The 15,086-nt window shown below is 50.6% G+C and overlaps 3 protein-coding genes across 23 annotated transcripts in view; 1 reads left to right on the top strand and 2 right to left on the bottom strand.

The window, feature by feature from the left end:
* Nucleotides 1–4,672, bottom strand: part of PIGU (phosphatidylinositol glycan anchor biosynthesis class U) — a 156,409-nt gene extending 151,737 nt beyond the window's left edge. For 2 of the 3 annotated variants that reach the window (XM_077170855.1, XM_077170873.1), the window contains exon 1: nt 4,190–4,499. The gene's annotated coding sequence lies outside the window, so the exon portion shown is untranslated. Of the gene's footprint in view, nt 1–4,189; nt 4,500–4,570 lie in introns of those variants that run through there. The other variant, XM_077170863.1, reaches the window with a different exon arrangement.
* On the top strand, nt 4,382–13,204 carry TP53INP2 (tumor protein p53 inducible nuclear protein 2). Of its 5 annotated transcripts, XM_077170893.1 has the most exons (5): nt 4,667–5,073; nt 5,597–5,616; nt 8,357–8,537; nt 8,956–9,244; nt 9,813–13,204. In XM_077170893.1, exons 3-5 carry the CDS (start codon nt 8,414–8,416, stop codon nt 10,063–10,065), a joined length of 666 nt encoding a protein of 221 aa, XP_077027008.1. In that variant the 5' UTR covers nt 4,667–5,073; nt 5,597–5,616; nt 8,357–8,413; the 3' UTR covers nt 10,066–13,204. The 5 variants fall into 5 exon arrangements, with proteins under 5 accessions (XP_077027028.1, XP_077026998.1, XP_077027008.1 ...); XM_077170913.1 differs by lacking the exons at nt 4,667–5,073; nt 5,597–5,616 and adding an exon at nt 4,382–4,612 and having other exon boundaries at nt 9,076–9,244; XM_077170883.1 differs by lacking the exons at nt 4,667–5,073; nt 5,597–5,616 and adding an exon at nt 4,382–4,612.
* NCOA6 (nuclear receptor coactivator 6) overlaps nt 11,671–15,086 on the bottom strand; it is a 186,315-nt gene continuing 182,899 nt past the window's right edge. For all 15 annotated transcript variants that reach the window (XM_077170720.1, XM_077170739.1, XM_077170808.1 and 12 more), the window contains one exon: nt 11,671–14,885. In XM_077170720.1, coding sequence (XP_077026835.1) covers nt 14,842–14,885 — 44 coding nt within the window. In that variant the 3' untranslated portion in view covers nt 11,671–14,841. The remainder of the gene's footprint in view (nt 14,886–15,086) is intronic.

Genomic DNA, 15,086 nt, shown 5'->3' with positions numbered 1-15,086 from the left:
TTGTGTGTGTTGACAGAGAAGGCCAAAAGAGTGAGTTAGGGCAGCTTCATTCACTCCTCTAGTCAGTATTTACTGGATGCCTGCTTTGAAAGCTCCATGAGAGGGGGGTCTTGAATACCAGGCCAAGGAGTATGAATTTCAGCCTGGAGGAGGCAGGGAGCCAAGGAAAATCTGTGAGCAGGAAAGAGAAGTGGTTAGAGCTTCAGGGAGTCCATTTGTTACTAGAAAAGTGGCTAGTTTAACAGGGGGGAACATCATGGTCTCCCCTCCCCTCCCCTGCCTCAAAGCCTGCTGGGAACCCAGTCCCCAAGAAGAGTCCCAGGAGGGAATTGCTGCATCTGCCCTTGCCTGGGCAAGAAGAGACAGGGTATAACCCCAGATTGCAGTTCCTTTTCTCATGCTCCCATATGGTCCAAAACTCTCTCCAAACCACTCACAGGCAGCAAGGGATGCAAATATTTCCCTTTAAAAATTCTAAAAATGGGAATTCATGCTGGGCATCACACCGGAGCAGTTCACTGAGTAGGAACTCACAAACATATCCATGGAACCCCAAAGTCATTGCATCATCCTCACGCCACAGGCAGACAGACTAAAAATAAGCTGGGCTTTTGGCTTCCTGCCACCTGCCTTCCCTTCCTGAAGTGAATCCTGCCCTGACCATCAACCTCCTCACTGACAGGGGGATTAAGCACAGTTCACACAAACAAATCCAGATGTCTGGAGGCTGGGGCTGGGAGGTACTATTTAGGGAACATGGAACCAGCCATTTTGTAGATGGGGAAACTAAAGCTCAGAGAAGGAAAATGACTTGCCTGAGGGCCGGCAGCAACTCTAGGACAAAGTTCAATTGAAATCTGGGTTTACTGGCAATCAGGCCATGGCTTTTTTCATGGTATACACCCCCCCACACATACACACACACACACACACACAAATGCACACACAGTCGCCCTCACATTCAGACATCTCAGGGCTGAACAACAAAGCTTTCCAATGGTTCCTTACTAAGGTGTAGGCCTGCCTGATGGCGGAGGTTGTGGAGGTTGTGGATCAGGTCTGCTCAGCAGATTTTACCAATTATCTTCCATTTTCTGTCTCAGTTTCTTCATCAGCAAAATAGGGAGAATAATTTATCTACATCAGGTTGATAACCTGAGTTATCAACACAGGTAAGGACTTGGTGCCTGGCACTGAGAAATCTCAATATATCATCATTATTATTTGTTGAACACTTTGTGGATCTGGGGCAAGTCAGGACAGGGGGGATTGGCTCTTCTTCTACAGTGATTAGGGCTTGGCTGGTTTTGACTCAAATTCCAAAGCACCCACAAGGCTTCATCTCAGCTTCACCCTCTGTTTCTAAGGTGGGGAGGGGGTGAGGGCCTGGCACACTAACTGGCTCATACCTATGAGCACACGCAAGGTCCCATGAGGGACGCACCCAGGCTGACACATCTCTGCCCTTTGAAGTGGAGGCCCAAGCCAGTGGGTAGCCCCCCCCACCAGCGGTTGGTGAGGGCAAACCCAAGGCCCATACAGGAATAGAAGGGTGACCTCTTGACCTCCAGCCCTGGGGCCCATAAAATTGGGCAGATGCTCATACCTGGGCAGGGGTTAGATGGGCATGAGCATCTATTAACCCCACGGGTATGAGCTCATGTGCATGTGAGTATGTTATACATTGATGCATAAGTATGTCCATGTGTGTACACTGAAGTGGGAACCTATGTCTACTTGGGAATGAGACTCTAGGATTGTACTCAGCATGGTGCCCACTGCTACATTTTACCTCCCAGGCCCAGGCCATGGTCCCAGAATATTAAGCCTACTCCTTGGGCCCAGGAGAGGTAGATGGCTCTGCTGCTGTATGATCCTAAGTAAGTATCTTGATCTCTCTATGCCTCAGTTTCCCCATCTATAAAATGAGAGGTTTGGATGAGTTGAAGTCTGAAGTCTCCTGCAGCCCTGATGATAAGTCTCTGCAGTGGAAAGGAGGGACAGGTCTCAGGAATATCAGGAAGGGACTGCTCTGGGCTCCAGCCTCCAACTTTCAAGGGAACCTCTGACTCTGCAGAGTATTAGAAAGTTGGGATCTGACCTAGCAGTCTGGACATGGGGTTCAGCTAAGAATGGGAAAATAATTCAGGTCATATAGAGTATTAGATTGTATGCCAATTGCTCCCTTCCCTGGGTTTGGGAAACCAGAACCCTGTGACCAAGAGAATGCCTCCTGTACCAGGGTGGAAGGTCTAGGTGGAGACAACTGTATCAGCCACATTTCCTGTGCTTCAGTTTTTATCAATTGAGCCTCAACCCCTCAGGTAGCTCTTCAGCAAACTTTGATTATAGTCTACTTCATGCCAGGTCTAGCACAGACTGGGGGTGGGTTGTTTTATGGACCTTTGCCCTGGGACGCTGCCCATCTACTCAGGAAGATACACACACATACATACACATACCATTAGTCATCCTTACTTACTTGCTGTTTATTGAACAAATAAATGACTGTCCATCAAGGTAGCCTTTGACAAATGCGTAGGGACAAGAAAGGCTACATGAAGGAAGGAGTAAGTGGAACCTTGAAGACAGGAAAGATTTGGATTTCAGAAAGGTTAGAAGAGGGCATTCCGCATAGGAAAACAGCTTGAGCAAAAGTGTGGAAGTCCATGGAGAGTACTGAAGAGACAATGAAGTGCATACAGAAGTGGAGATGAAACTGGAGAAGACAACAGGGGCGAGATCATGAAGGCCCATGAATTTGAGTGTGTGCTTCTGGAAACAGAAGTTTTTCGAACAGGCAAGTGGGGTGACAGAGGTGTGGTTGGGATTATTTAGTCTAAATCAGTAGGGAGGTCAAGAGATGGTGTTAACAGGAAGTGGATGTGATAGGCAGGGGTTCAGGGTAGCACAGAATGGTGAGGACACTTTGAGGAAACCACTGTTAAGGCCAAAATGTGTCCCTCCCCCCAGGCCTCTAAGTATCTTTTCCTGGCTCCTTCCCCTAGGTGCTAGGCTGGGGCCAGGGCAGGGTTTTATCACCAGAGAATGAACTTCAAGCCTGCCTCCCCTCTGCCTCCCATTGCACCTGATGGGTAGCTCCCAGATCCTCCCCCACCAGCCCCTCTCTACTGACAGAGGGTCCAGGACTTCTGGCTCTGAAGGTGTGTATTTGTGGTCTCTCCCCAGGCATCTCCTACAGCATCAGATCAGGGTGAATCCCCTCACAATCAATTTGGAAGAATCTTAGAATGTCCACTCTGGAAGGAAGCTCAGAAAGAGTGAGTTTGACAGATAAACTGAAGCTCAGAGAGTAACATGACTTGCTTGAGATCACACAGCAAATCTGGGGGCACAGTTAGGATGTACCCAGTTTTCCCTGGAGAGGCTGAAGCACCTTGAAATTTAGACAATCAGGTGCATACAAAAGAATGGAGAGGGTTGAGGCGGATGCTATGGGTTTATATCCTGGCTCTGCAATTTACTAAATTTGTGACCTTGGGAAGTCACTTAGGTTCTGTTTCTTCAACTGGAAAATGGGAATTATACCCATCTTTTTGGGTTGAGATGGAAAAAAAAAGCATATAAGGCATATAAAATAAAAAGCCTGGGATAAATATCATTCAATGTCTGCTAATGGTTTGGCAGTGGTATTTGTCCAATTTATTGCTGAATATGAACCTACATATGAGAGCTGTGAGCCTCAGTTTACCCATGTGTAAATCTGGAGCAATAATCAATCCCTGTTTTGCTACTCTTCTGCCCGGCCACAGTAGTAAGGTGGATTAAATAAAGTCTGGGAACGTTCCAGCATAGAGCACTCTAGGTCAGTGTTTACTCAGCCCAAAGCAATTCCTCTCCAGATCCTGCTCTTTGTAAATTTTCTCAGACTCTCCAACTCCTCTATACCCCCTGGTGATTCCCCGGAACCAGGGAAAGGGGGCTGTCCCCCTTCTCTCAAGCCTGTTGAGCATAAGAAAAATGGGATGGAAAGCAGAGGAAGCGTAGGGGTGAGGAGATGAAACAAAAATGTGTTCAGATGAGGGGGCTTAAATATAGGGTGCAAGTAAAAGGATATGAGGACATTGGGAAGGGTAAGGGCGCTGAAAGAGGGTGAAGGGGGTGCAGGAAGATGGGATCCCATAGGAAGGAGTGGGGATCCCCTAAGAAGGAGTGCGTGCCTCCTTACTGAGAAGTCTGCCAGTCGCCGTGAGTCAGGGGTATCCAAGCTCCCAGAGTCGCCTCTCCCGGCATACTCGAAGCTCCTGGGCAGGAGCGAAGCGTAGAGGGGGCGGGGACGGGGGGATCCGCAGTCTGGGATTGGTCGCCACTCCGCCGGCCAGTGACGCCAGGCGGGCGGGCCCCTTTGTGACGTCACAATCAGCTGTTTGAACCTTCCAATTTGTGCCCCGAGCCCAGCCGCAGCTACCGCACAGCCTCAGAGTCCCGCGGGCGAGCACAACAGCTGTGAGCATCGGACCCGTAGTCCCGCCGCCTCCCCCGCCCAACCCGCGATGCATCCAGACCCCTGAGCAGCTGCTGACCCCGGGACAGACCGACGCACAACTACCTCAGCACCGCCCCCCGCTGGTCGCACCGCCTCCGCCCTTAGGTGAGTCGGACCAGCTCTAGCCCAAGGGCTCCCTGCGCCCCAGGATACGCCCGCTGCCCCCAGCGCCGCGGCCTTTGTCTGTCTCCGCCGGCTGCTGCCGGGGCTGCGTACCCGGCTGCCGATTGGCTGCCGCACGCCCGGTAGGCCATGACGTTGCCCTATTTGCATATGACATTGAGACGTCACCAAGGCCGGCACCACCTATTTCTCCCACTCCCGGCGCTCGGGTCGCTTGTCCTCCCGTGACCCCGTGGGCGCCGGGTCGAGGCTGGGCCCAAGGGTGAGGGAAGCTGAAAGGCAGCGGGGCCAGAAGGAGCTCGGTGGTTTTCTGGGCTAATACAAAGGCTAGGTTCAGGCTTCCTGAGCACCTACTTTCTCCTTGCGACTTGAGCGGGGCCGGTTGGCGCTGCTGGGTCTAGGCTGAGAAGTCGTCAGGAATTAAGGGCGGCCTCCTGCTCCAGGTCAGCGGTGGATGGGGGAGGGCGCGGGGGGACGCCAGATGGAGGTGGAATTCTGTCTGGCTCCAGGCCACGCCTCCCTCCCCTCCCCCCCCCCCCCCCCCCCCCGCCCCAGGACTAGCATAATAACATCCTCCTAATCCCTGACATGTGTGCAGCCCTTTAGCTGACGTAACACCCCCCGTCCCAAAACTGATCTTAGACACTATTTTACGGATGGGGAAACTGAGGCCCAGGAAGGGGAAGTGGCTTCTCGAGGTCACGCAGCCAAATGGAGTCATGCCCACTGAGTGATAGTAGTATTAACCATGGACATATACGTAGATGCTCAATACAAGCCACGAGCTACACATCCCCCTTTACTGGGACCGGACCCTGTCTTGAGCTCAGCACTATCTGGATCTGATAAGTTCCTAGTTTTCCTCACTTCTGGACTTTTTTTCATCTGGAGATGAGTCCCCTTTGTGAGACCTGTCCTCACTCTGTACTTAAACGTCCAAAATCCAATAAAATTGCCTCCTTCCAGCTGTTATGAACCATGGAAAGGTGAGTCATTGGCTGCCTCAGGGTATCTCCAGGGCTCATGTTTTAGTGAGGGGTGAGGTTTCCTCTACTTGGCTTTTCAGCACCTCCCCAATCCCCAGAGTTGTCAGCTAGGAGGGAAGTGACCTTGCCTAGGGCTGGTGATTGAGAGGGCTGTGCTGCCCATCTCTGCTCACGTGGGCAGGAGGAGAGCTCCAGATTCTCAAGTGGACCAGGAGTCCCCTCCCTGCTGAGTTTTGCTCTAGGATAGGTTGGAGTAGGGATGGCTTGGGCTCAAGTGCTATTCCGGACACAGCTGCTGTAGTTATTAAAGGGAATGGTTCTCCCTAGAGCAGAGCTGGGAATGTGAGAACCAGGAAGCTGGTGGGGTTGGGAAAGAAAATCTGGGAGGCTCCACCAGTTGTCAGGAGAGCCGGCAGTCACTGACTGGCTGGTACTACTGTCACCCTGGCTCTGTCAATGACTTGCTGAGTGACCTCGAGCCTCCCTTACCTCAATCTATCTCTAATTTGCGGAGGCTCAGGACGGGGCCTGGTGTGCACTGGGTGCTCTGGCAAATGCATGCTGAATCTTGGTGCCAGGAACCCCAGATCCTTTTATGGGCTGGGCAGAGAGAGGACAGTGACTGCAACAAGTTCTCTGTCTGACCTCCCTGTTTCCCCTGCACCATTATTTTTTTGGCCATTGTTTGCTATGGAATTTCTGACTCTGTACACTCTGGACTGAATGCTCAGTGACTTGGAGCAAGGCCTGCCTAACCACCCTCCAGCTGTGTGTCTTTAGGTAGATTTATGTCCTTTCTCTGATCCTCAGGTTTTGAAATGGGCTGAGTGAATATGATGATTCCTAAAACAGCTCTTAAGTTTCCTTTCATCTTCTCAATGTGATAGTAGGTTCCTGGAAGGAGGGTATGCCTCATCAAGGCCCCAATCTTTCCTTTAAGAGGGACCAAACTCTGCATTTTTGGAAACTTAGTCACTAACTTAGCCTGATATAGATGGGCTAGGATATGTGTTTTGTGCTGGGCAGGCACTATTTGGGATTGCCTCACCTTTCCCAGCCCCATTCCGCTAGAGAAGCCAGGGGTTATTTCCTTCTGGAGCCCACTGTAGGTCTGCAAATGTGGAAATACTCTTAGGATATGGAGCATAGGTGATTCGCTGGCAAATGTGAAAATATCCCTAGGGAATAGGTGATGTGGCAACAAGTGTGAAAACACTCCAGGTGAGTTAGCAGTAAAAGTGGATATGCCTCCAGGGAATGGAAGTATGGAAATGCCCCAGGGATTCTGCAGCAAATGTGGAAACACCCTAGAAGATGATTAATGGCTCAGCAGCAAAAATGTTGATTATCCTTAGGGATGGACTTGCAAGGTCAGGGTCTACGGACATCCCAGGGGCCTTACAAGTAGCAGCCCCCTGGCCCAGGTCTGGTCCTGAGGTAGGCTGGATTGGGGAGAGAGGCAGATTTATAGCTATCTCCTTGGTGTCTCCTTTCCTGGAGCAGGGGGCGTCCTTCCTTACCTTCACACAGGGAAAGCCCGGGTAAGGGCTGGTCCAACCCTCAATGCCTGTCCTTAAGGGCTCCTGGGATCTGACAGGCTCCTTCCATCATCACCTCTAGTAGACCTCTTTTTCCCTAGGGGCAGAGGTAATCTAAGCTTCCTCCTATCCAGGGATGCTCCCCTTGAGCTTGGGAAGAGAGTGAGGAAGAAAGGGCCTGTGGAAATAGAACCTTCACACCTCATTTGACAGATACTTCCAGGCATTGCCCTATCACATAGTGAGATGGTACTGGTATTGTGGGATTTCTGCCAGCTAGCATTTATCAAACCACATAGGTCTGGGTATCTCTAGGGTCAAACACTGCTGTTTAGGAAATCACGAGGCCTGATATGGGTCATGACCATTGGCCGCAAGGTTAAAAATGCCTAATCCAGACAGATACCCAGCAAAAGCAACGGAGCATAGTGATTGTTGATGCTGTCTCAAGACTCTGATTGCATGGGTTCAAATCCCATCTGCGAGATTTTGGGCAAATTACCTTACCTCTCTGATCCTCATTTCTTAACCTGTTAAAGGGTTAAAGGTTTTACATGAAGCAATATAGGTAAAGCTGCTTAGTATAGCATCTGGCACATGTTAGCCATATTATTATAATAGCAAATAACAATGCGGGACAATTTCCTAGAGGCCTGTAGAACTCCTATTCACCCCCCAAAGGTCCAGCTTGGATGTTTGACCCTCTGGAGACTTTCTGTGACACAGCCTGGTCATGTACATCACTCCTTCCATGTTTCTCGAGTCCCTTTCAATAATAAGTAGTACTGAGTGCTTACTATGTGCCCAGGCACTGTTCTAAGCCCTTTTCAAGAGCTTAGCTTATTTTATTAAAAGAGCTACAGGAGGATACTATTATTAGCTTGAGTGTGAAAACACTACAGGTGGGTTTTAATTCTTAAAAGGGCCCAGAGAAGAGGCATTATTATTACCATTTGACAGATGAGAAAGTCATAGAGAAGCTAAATTCCTAAGGTCACACAGAAGATAGAATAGCCTGGATTTGAAAGCAGGCAGACCTGCCATAAAACATCCACTTTACCACCATGCTGTAGCCTCCTCACACATCCCTGGTGTCACTGCAGCACTACTCTGGGCAATGGTGGTGGTAGCCCTCGCCCTTTGTTCCAGGCCAGGAATGGGAATGAATCTCAGTGGTAGCTCTGACTCTTTTCCCCTCCCAGGTATCCACACCGCCATAGGGCGCACCCCTGAGGCCGCTTCACTCTCCAGCCCCCATCATGTTCCAGCGCCTCACCAGCCTCTTCTTCAGTACCCCCCCGCCCCCGGAGGACCCCAACTGCCCCCACGCCTTCATCTCTGAGGATGATGAAGTGGACGGCTGGCTCATCATTGACCTCCCGGGTAAGGCCTGAGTCGGGGGCTAGGACTCTGAGGCCTGCACCTGTGAGGTCATTGTGTGGACAGAAGGACCAGCAGGGGAGGGAAAGGAGCTGCTAGGAAACTGGGGTGTTCCCCGAAACCTATAGGCAAACTAGGGTTGAGGCATTGACCCTGGAGGGGGTTAACAGGGCCCCTCTCTCAAGCAAGATGGGGCTGTTTCCTGGGGGTGCAGTGTTGGGGTTCACACCTCAGGTGCTGGAGGACAGCAGGTCAAAACTCCTAGCCCGTGGTTGCCCCGTGGGCGCAGCGGGCGGGTGTGCGGGTCTGACTAACTATGCCCTTTCTCTCTCCGCCCCCCTGTGTCCGGTGTGTGTGTGTGTCCCTCCCTCCCCGCTGCGCACCCCCTCCTCCGCATGGCTCCCCTTCCCGCGCCCCGTAGACAGCTACAATGCTCCACCCAGCCCCGGGGCCGCCCCCGCCCCGGCGGGCCGTCCCCCGCCCGCGCCCTCCTTGATGGACGAGAGCTGGTTTGTTACCCCTCCCGCCTGTTTTACTGCAGAGGGGCCCGGACTCGGGCCTGCCCGCCTCCAGAGCAGCCCCCTGGAGGACCTCCTCATCGAGCACCCCAGCATGTCCGTTTACGTCACCGGCAGCACCATAGTGCTGGAGCCCGGGCCCTCTTCCCCGCACCCCGAAGCTGCCCTGCCTGACGGTGACCTTAGCGACGGGTGAGCAGGCTGGCGGCGGAGCCTGGGGGCCCGGCTCCGGGCCTGGAGTTGGGGAACGAGCCAGCAGCTCACCTGGCATTGAAGGCCCGGATCCCTGAGGCGCGCCATGGAGGCAAGGGGCGGGGCCCGTGGGGGCGAAGCTTGGAGCAGGCCTGACGGCGAAGAGGCCGGGCCTCGAGGCCGGGAGAGGCGTGACTTCGTGGTCGGGGGCGGGAGTTAGGACTCCGTTGAGGCACCGCTTAGAGGCCCGGGGCTGGTTTGGAGGTGTGCGGGCAAGGCCAGAGCTCCGAGGGGGTGCATTTCTTGAGGCTTGTCCAGAAGGCTAGGGCGGAATTGAAGGTTGGAGTCACGCCTTTGCGGGGTCTGGCTACCTGACACAGGGGCTAGAACTGAGGAAACATCTCCGCGTTGGCTTGGGGAAAGGTCTGTACTTACAAGAAAGGTGTAAGGCGCCTTGCTGTGAGTAGAGACAGCGATGTGCCAGGGAGAGGGAGTGGGGGTCAAGATGGGAGATGCCAGCCATCCCTGGACTTGTCCGGTCCTGACCGAGCCCTGCTTGTCCTCACAGGGAGATTGTGCCCGCCCGCCGCGAGCCCCGGGTTCTGCACCATGCCGCCGCCCCGCTGCTGGCGCGGGCTGCGCTGCTGGAGAAGGCCAGCCAGGCGCGGCGGCTGCAGCGGGCCCGGCAGCGGGCAGAGCGCCATGCGCTGAGTGCCAAGGTGGTGCAGCGGCAGAACCGCGCACGCGAGAGCCGTCCGCGCCGGCCCAAGCACCAGGGCAGCTTCGTCTACCAACCGTGCCAGCGCCAGTTCAACTACTGACCATCTGCTGGCCACGTCACCAACCCCTCATCGACCCTTTTCGGCCCCTCTGCCACAGCCAGTGTGCTGCCCGAGGGACAACCGCGGCGGTCCGTGGGCTGGATACCACACCCTCCATCCTCATTCAGTGTGTGCGGTGGGGTGAGAGCCCCTCCCACGTAGACTCCCTCGATTTCCCCATCTCTTGATCCTCTAATCCGTCTCTTGAACTTCCTCCTGCTTCCTTTCCTCTCCCTCCTTCTAATCCCTATGTCCAGCATCTACTCCTCCATCCTCCCACCCTGACTTGCCATTCATTCTTCTCTGGTCCCCTTCCCTGTCATTCCCCTTTCTACCTCGAGCCCATCCCTATTTCTGAGAGTCTCTTCTTCCAGTCCCTGATCTTGCCCCTTCCCCATCTTCAACTCCCACTTTACACTCCTCATCCTATCCTATGTTTAACATTATATTCACTCCTCCTGTTATTCACTCCCATTAATTGTAGTCCCTCCTAAATGGATGATGGTGGTGGCCGGGGATGACCCTGAGTCCAGCTCTGATCAAGTACAACCTGTGGGACCTGGGCCACTGCCCTTGCCTTCCTTCAGTAAGGGCTCAGGCTCAGGGCTCTCCCTTTATGCCCACCCCACTTCCTTCCTCCCTAGGGGCTGGGCTCCTTGGAGCTGCTTAGGCCTGGAAAGGTAAAGTATGTGGAAGAAGAGGACTGTGAGATGTGAGTTGAGGGAGAAAGTGGAGGAAACTGAGAGAAAGAGGTAGCCTGTTTGAGATGTAGACAGAAGTTCGACAGAGAGGGTAAGACACTGTAGGGAGCAGGGCATCATGGGGACTGCACTGTGCTTATTCAGAGGCACCAAGCCCTGCTCTTAGGTTGGAGGCTGGAGTCTGCCCCCATTTTCCTTCCCTGTAATCCTTCCTCCCAAATTTCTTCAATCTAGGCAGTTCACTCCTCTGCAGGTCCCCGAGTGAAGGGCTTAATTAGTACCTTGCTGCCCTATCCCCAACATGTCACCCAAGAAGTAGAGGCTGGGCATGGCCCCACAATGTTGGCCATCTGTCTACATGCCCAAGGTGCTAGAACTAGCTTAGGGAAAATGTAGCCCAAGAGGGCTCCTTGGTAGGGAAACGGCACAGTTTGGGGTAAGAATGCAGATCAGTGATGCTGGGGAGGACAAGCTCTGGGATGAAGCCATCCCAAGACTGACAGTTCAACCCTCACATTGCCTCTGGCCTGGGATTTTACACCTAGTATGGGTAACACTTTTAGGTAAAAGGCCAGGAGCCCCACTGTCCCAGATCCCAAACAGTCCCTACCAGGTTTAGGGCCTTCAGGGGGCCTCTCCTCATTTTTGCCCCCTAGGATTCTCTTTCTTTCTAGGCTCCTGGAGAGAAATGGGTGCCCTACAGTGCCCTCCTCTTCCCTCCAGTAGTGGAGGAGGGAACTTGAATCCCTGCATGACACAGAGGGGACAGGGGCAACCAGCTTTCTCCTTGTGGATGAACAGAATATAGGGTTCAGACACCAGCAACAGCCTCTTGGGATGCCCCAAGTTGCTTCCCTTTTCCTCTTTATAGCTGTCCTTTTCTAGTATGTGCTCTCTCTCTTCCTTGAACTTTTAGGATTTCCTGTTGCATAGTAACATAGGTCTTTCCCCTCACCGTAATTCCAGGTCTCCAGGCTTCACAGCCAAGTTGAGACTTCGAGAAAACTGCAAAGGCAGCTGTCCTCCCTGGCCTTATAGCCCAGGCCTCATGGGGTGATGCTGGGATGGGGACAGAGGAAGCTCTATTGGTGTCTCCTATCCCAGGGAATAGGTCAAATTTACACTAAAAGCAGATCAAAGTCCCTGCTGTAGCTCACTAGGGCCGCTCTCCACAAGGTTCTCCTTTAGTTAGAACCTAGTCACTTTTATTCTTCCAATGACCCCTTGGCCACCCACAGCCAGGTTAGGGTCTCCAGCACTTCCAAGAGCTAAAACTCCCTCCACCCCTTCCTGCCTACTCCTTCACTGCCAGGTGGGGCCTAGATTCAGTCCTGGGCAGTGTCTATGATGCTCTCAATTGTGGAGTTTGAGTTATAGTGTATTTGGCTCAAACTTCAAAAGGCCCTGCCATCATTTCTGGAGGCTCCTGTAATTCTAGAACCCTCCAATCTCATGTCCTGGCTGGTTGGAAAATATATTTTTTTCTACTGTCCTATAGATTCTGTAGTATTTGAGTGTGGCAATATTTTGTGTATAGATTTCTAAGAACCAACACTACTCAGTCTCCTGTTAGTCTGACTCCTGAAGCATCAGACCTTGTCACACTGTATTGACTGTGTATGTGCCTTTCACCTTGAGCATGCTTCAGGATTTTTTTTTAAAACCACAGAACTTGAACACATGAGAGAACCAGAATTCATAAAGTCCTATGCAACCTTAGACAGGAGAGGGTTAGAGTCTGTCTTGATTGCTGTTTTTAGAGACCCCAGAGAAGTTTCAGTTTGCGTTAAATAATAACACTACCAGCATTTTGCCAGAGAATGGCAGAATATGCCAGAGAAACCTGTTTCTAGAAGAGCCCCAACTACATCAGAGGGCGACTTACAGTTATTCTCTTTAAGTTTGAGTGCTCCCCTCAAGCTGGGTGTCACTTTCAAGCCTTCCCCAGTCTGACCCCGGAAGGGCACCCACATTATGTATGAATGCAGTTTGGTGCTGTTTTGGAATATGCCTGCTTCTCAGCCCCTGGTCTGGATCAACATGCTCTGACCCATTATGTCTTAGGTACAACAAGGACCCACCAGAGCTATTGGATGCCTCCCCAGATTCATGTGGCTTTACATGAGGGGACTGAATGCAGACGTACTATAGCCCACTTCTAATACCTTCCCTTTTGCCCTGCCACCTAGTTCCAAATGGAAACAACAAGTTGAATGCATTCCTGTGGGTGTTTTGTGTTGAGGTTGGATGAAATGAGACTTTGGTTGACCATGTGTGATATGTTGACAGACTCAAGGACACAACCACCTCAACCTGGTCACGTGGCATGCCTGTGTATGTGTGTAACAGGACTCTGATTGTTAGATTGTAATGCTGTTCCTCAATGGGAGGGAAAAATTAATATAAAGAAAAACAAATAAAAATCTATTTAAAGCAAATTATGCTTTCTACCTGAGTTGAGCTAAAGTATGGGAAGCACTTTGCAATCTCAAGCACAGTACTGGCATAGAGTATTAAGTTGGCTTTGGTTCTGATCATGTGTGCCCACAGAAAAGGAAGAAGTTAGATGAGCTTGCTAGGAACAAAGCCATACAATGTGGGGTCTGACTCATAAAGATTACTTTTAGAGGATCCTTATAATTCAAGACACACATATACAGAGATAGTTGAAATAAAGATGAAACGATCATGACAGAATCAACAACTTAATCTTTTGGTCTCAGGCATTGGGTTATGGTAAAGGCATGGTACAATGGAGGGAAAGGGATGGAACATAAGTCTAGCCCTAGTCGATACAGCCAAAGGTTGAGGCCAGGCTTAGAAAAGGGCAGAGCCCCAAGTAGCAGAGTCCTCTGAAGGTTGGGGGTAGGCTGGGTGCAAAAGCAGCTAATTGTACAAATTTTGAGGTTAAGAATAGAGCGAGAAAAGGGGAAAACCTGGGCATGTTGATAACCCCCCCCCCCCAGGCCCTATGGAGATGAGAAACAGGACCACCAAAGTGGTGGAAAGTATTGGACATCTTTGAAGAAAAAACACAAAATGACTCCTTTTATTTTGAAGTATCTGTATCTGACCGGAGAACTAGACTGAAGGTAGATATCTGACCAAAACTGGGCTAGATTCTTGATACTAATAAAAAGAATCTTGCTGATCAGTCTGGGTTTATCTCTTGAATAGAGGAGATCTAAACAGTTTTTTTTTAGCAGTGTATGTGCATGGAGAAGCAGGTGTGGGAGGTGGAGAAAAAGTGCTATCTGGGTTACTGATGGCTTTCCTGTCCCTAGAAAATCCTGAATGGCTCTGGATCCTCTCTAAGTTGGTTCTTTTGCAACCAAAATAAATTTGGCCACTTATGTCAGTGCAGTACAGTGCTAAATAGGGCTAGTTTCTTCAAAGCCAAGAATGACTTGGTAGTCAAGTATATACATTTTTTTTCAACTTGCCAGGTGGGAATCTTGGTACAAAAAGGATAGGATAGAATTCTGAATCATAAAGCTGAACCTATGCATTTAGGTTGGAAGAAAATGCCTCTTAATCCAATAATCCCCTACCAATAACATGCCTTTTGGACAATGGCATTTATTTAACACATTCAGTATTTCACATTATATAAACCCTTAGATTCTCTTTATTCACTGGTCCATTTCTACAACAAATACATCCAAAACACTATATAATAAAATTATTTACATTTCCAAATGAGAAGACTTGCTTTTGTCCCCACTACTGCTATTCACACACAGTACTTCCACAGCACGATACATCATTAAAAGATCTAAAAATGCTGACCCTGTACTCTAGGCTGCTTAGGAAATGTGAAAACTAGTAACATAATATTAGCTCCTCTCAAAACATGGCAACGTTTTAGAAACCTTGAAATTCATCTTACAACACCAAAACAGCTCAACAATTCTGCTTTCCATTGCACTTTATAAAACAGGTTGCAGGGACTAGGAAAAGGGCCACATTATTAAAATGACTAACTGTACAGAAATGGATTTAAAAAAGTCACAGCTCAAAATTACTCTTTGTAAAATTCACACATTTACAAGTATCAAGTCGCCGTCCAGCTCGTTTACTTGGATTTTCTTCGCTTGGATTGCACCGCACTGGTTATGTCTGTGGGGGGAAAGGAAGGACATGTTCAGCTGACTTAACTGTTTACAGAAGTGCCCTTTAGGCAATCCACAAGAACCAGTAGGCACCAAAACTGAACCCTACTGAACTCTGAATCAGTCTAAGGGCTTTCAAAAGGGGGCACTCAGTGGTTATGGAAAGAATATGAGGCTTTGACTGGTGATTTATGAAGGAAGAGGATAC

Source organism: Tamandua tetradactyla, chromosome 1 (genome assembly GCF_023851605.1).
Source record: "Tamandua tetradactyla isolate mTamTet1 chromosome 1, mTamTet1.pri, whole genome shotgun sequence".
Taxonomy (NCBI): domain Eukaryota; kingdom Metazoa; phylum Chordata; class Mammalia; order Pilosa; family Myrmecophagidae; genus Tamandua; species Tamandua tetradactyla.
Note: the sequence above shows the minus strand (reverse complement) of the source record. Positions and strands in the feature narration are given on the sequence as shown.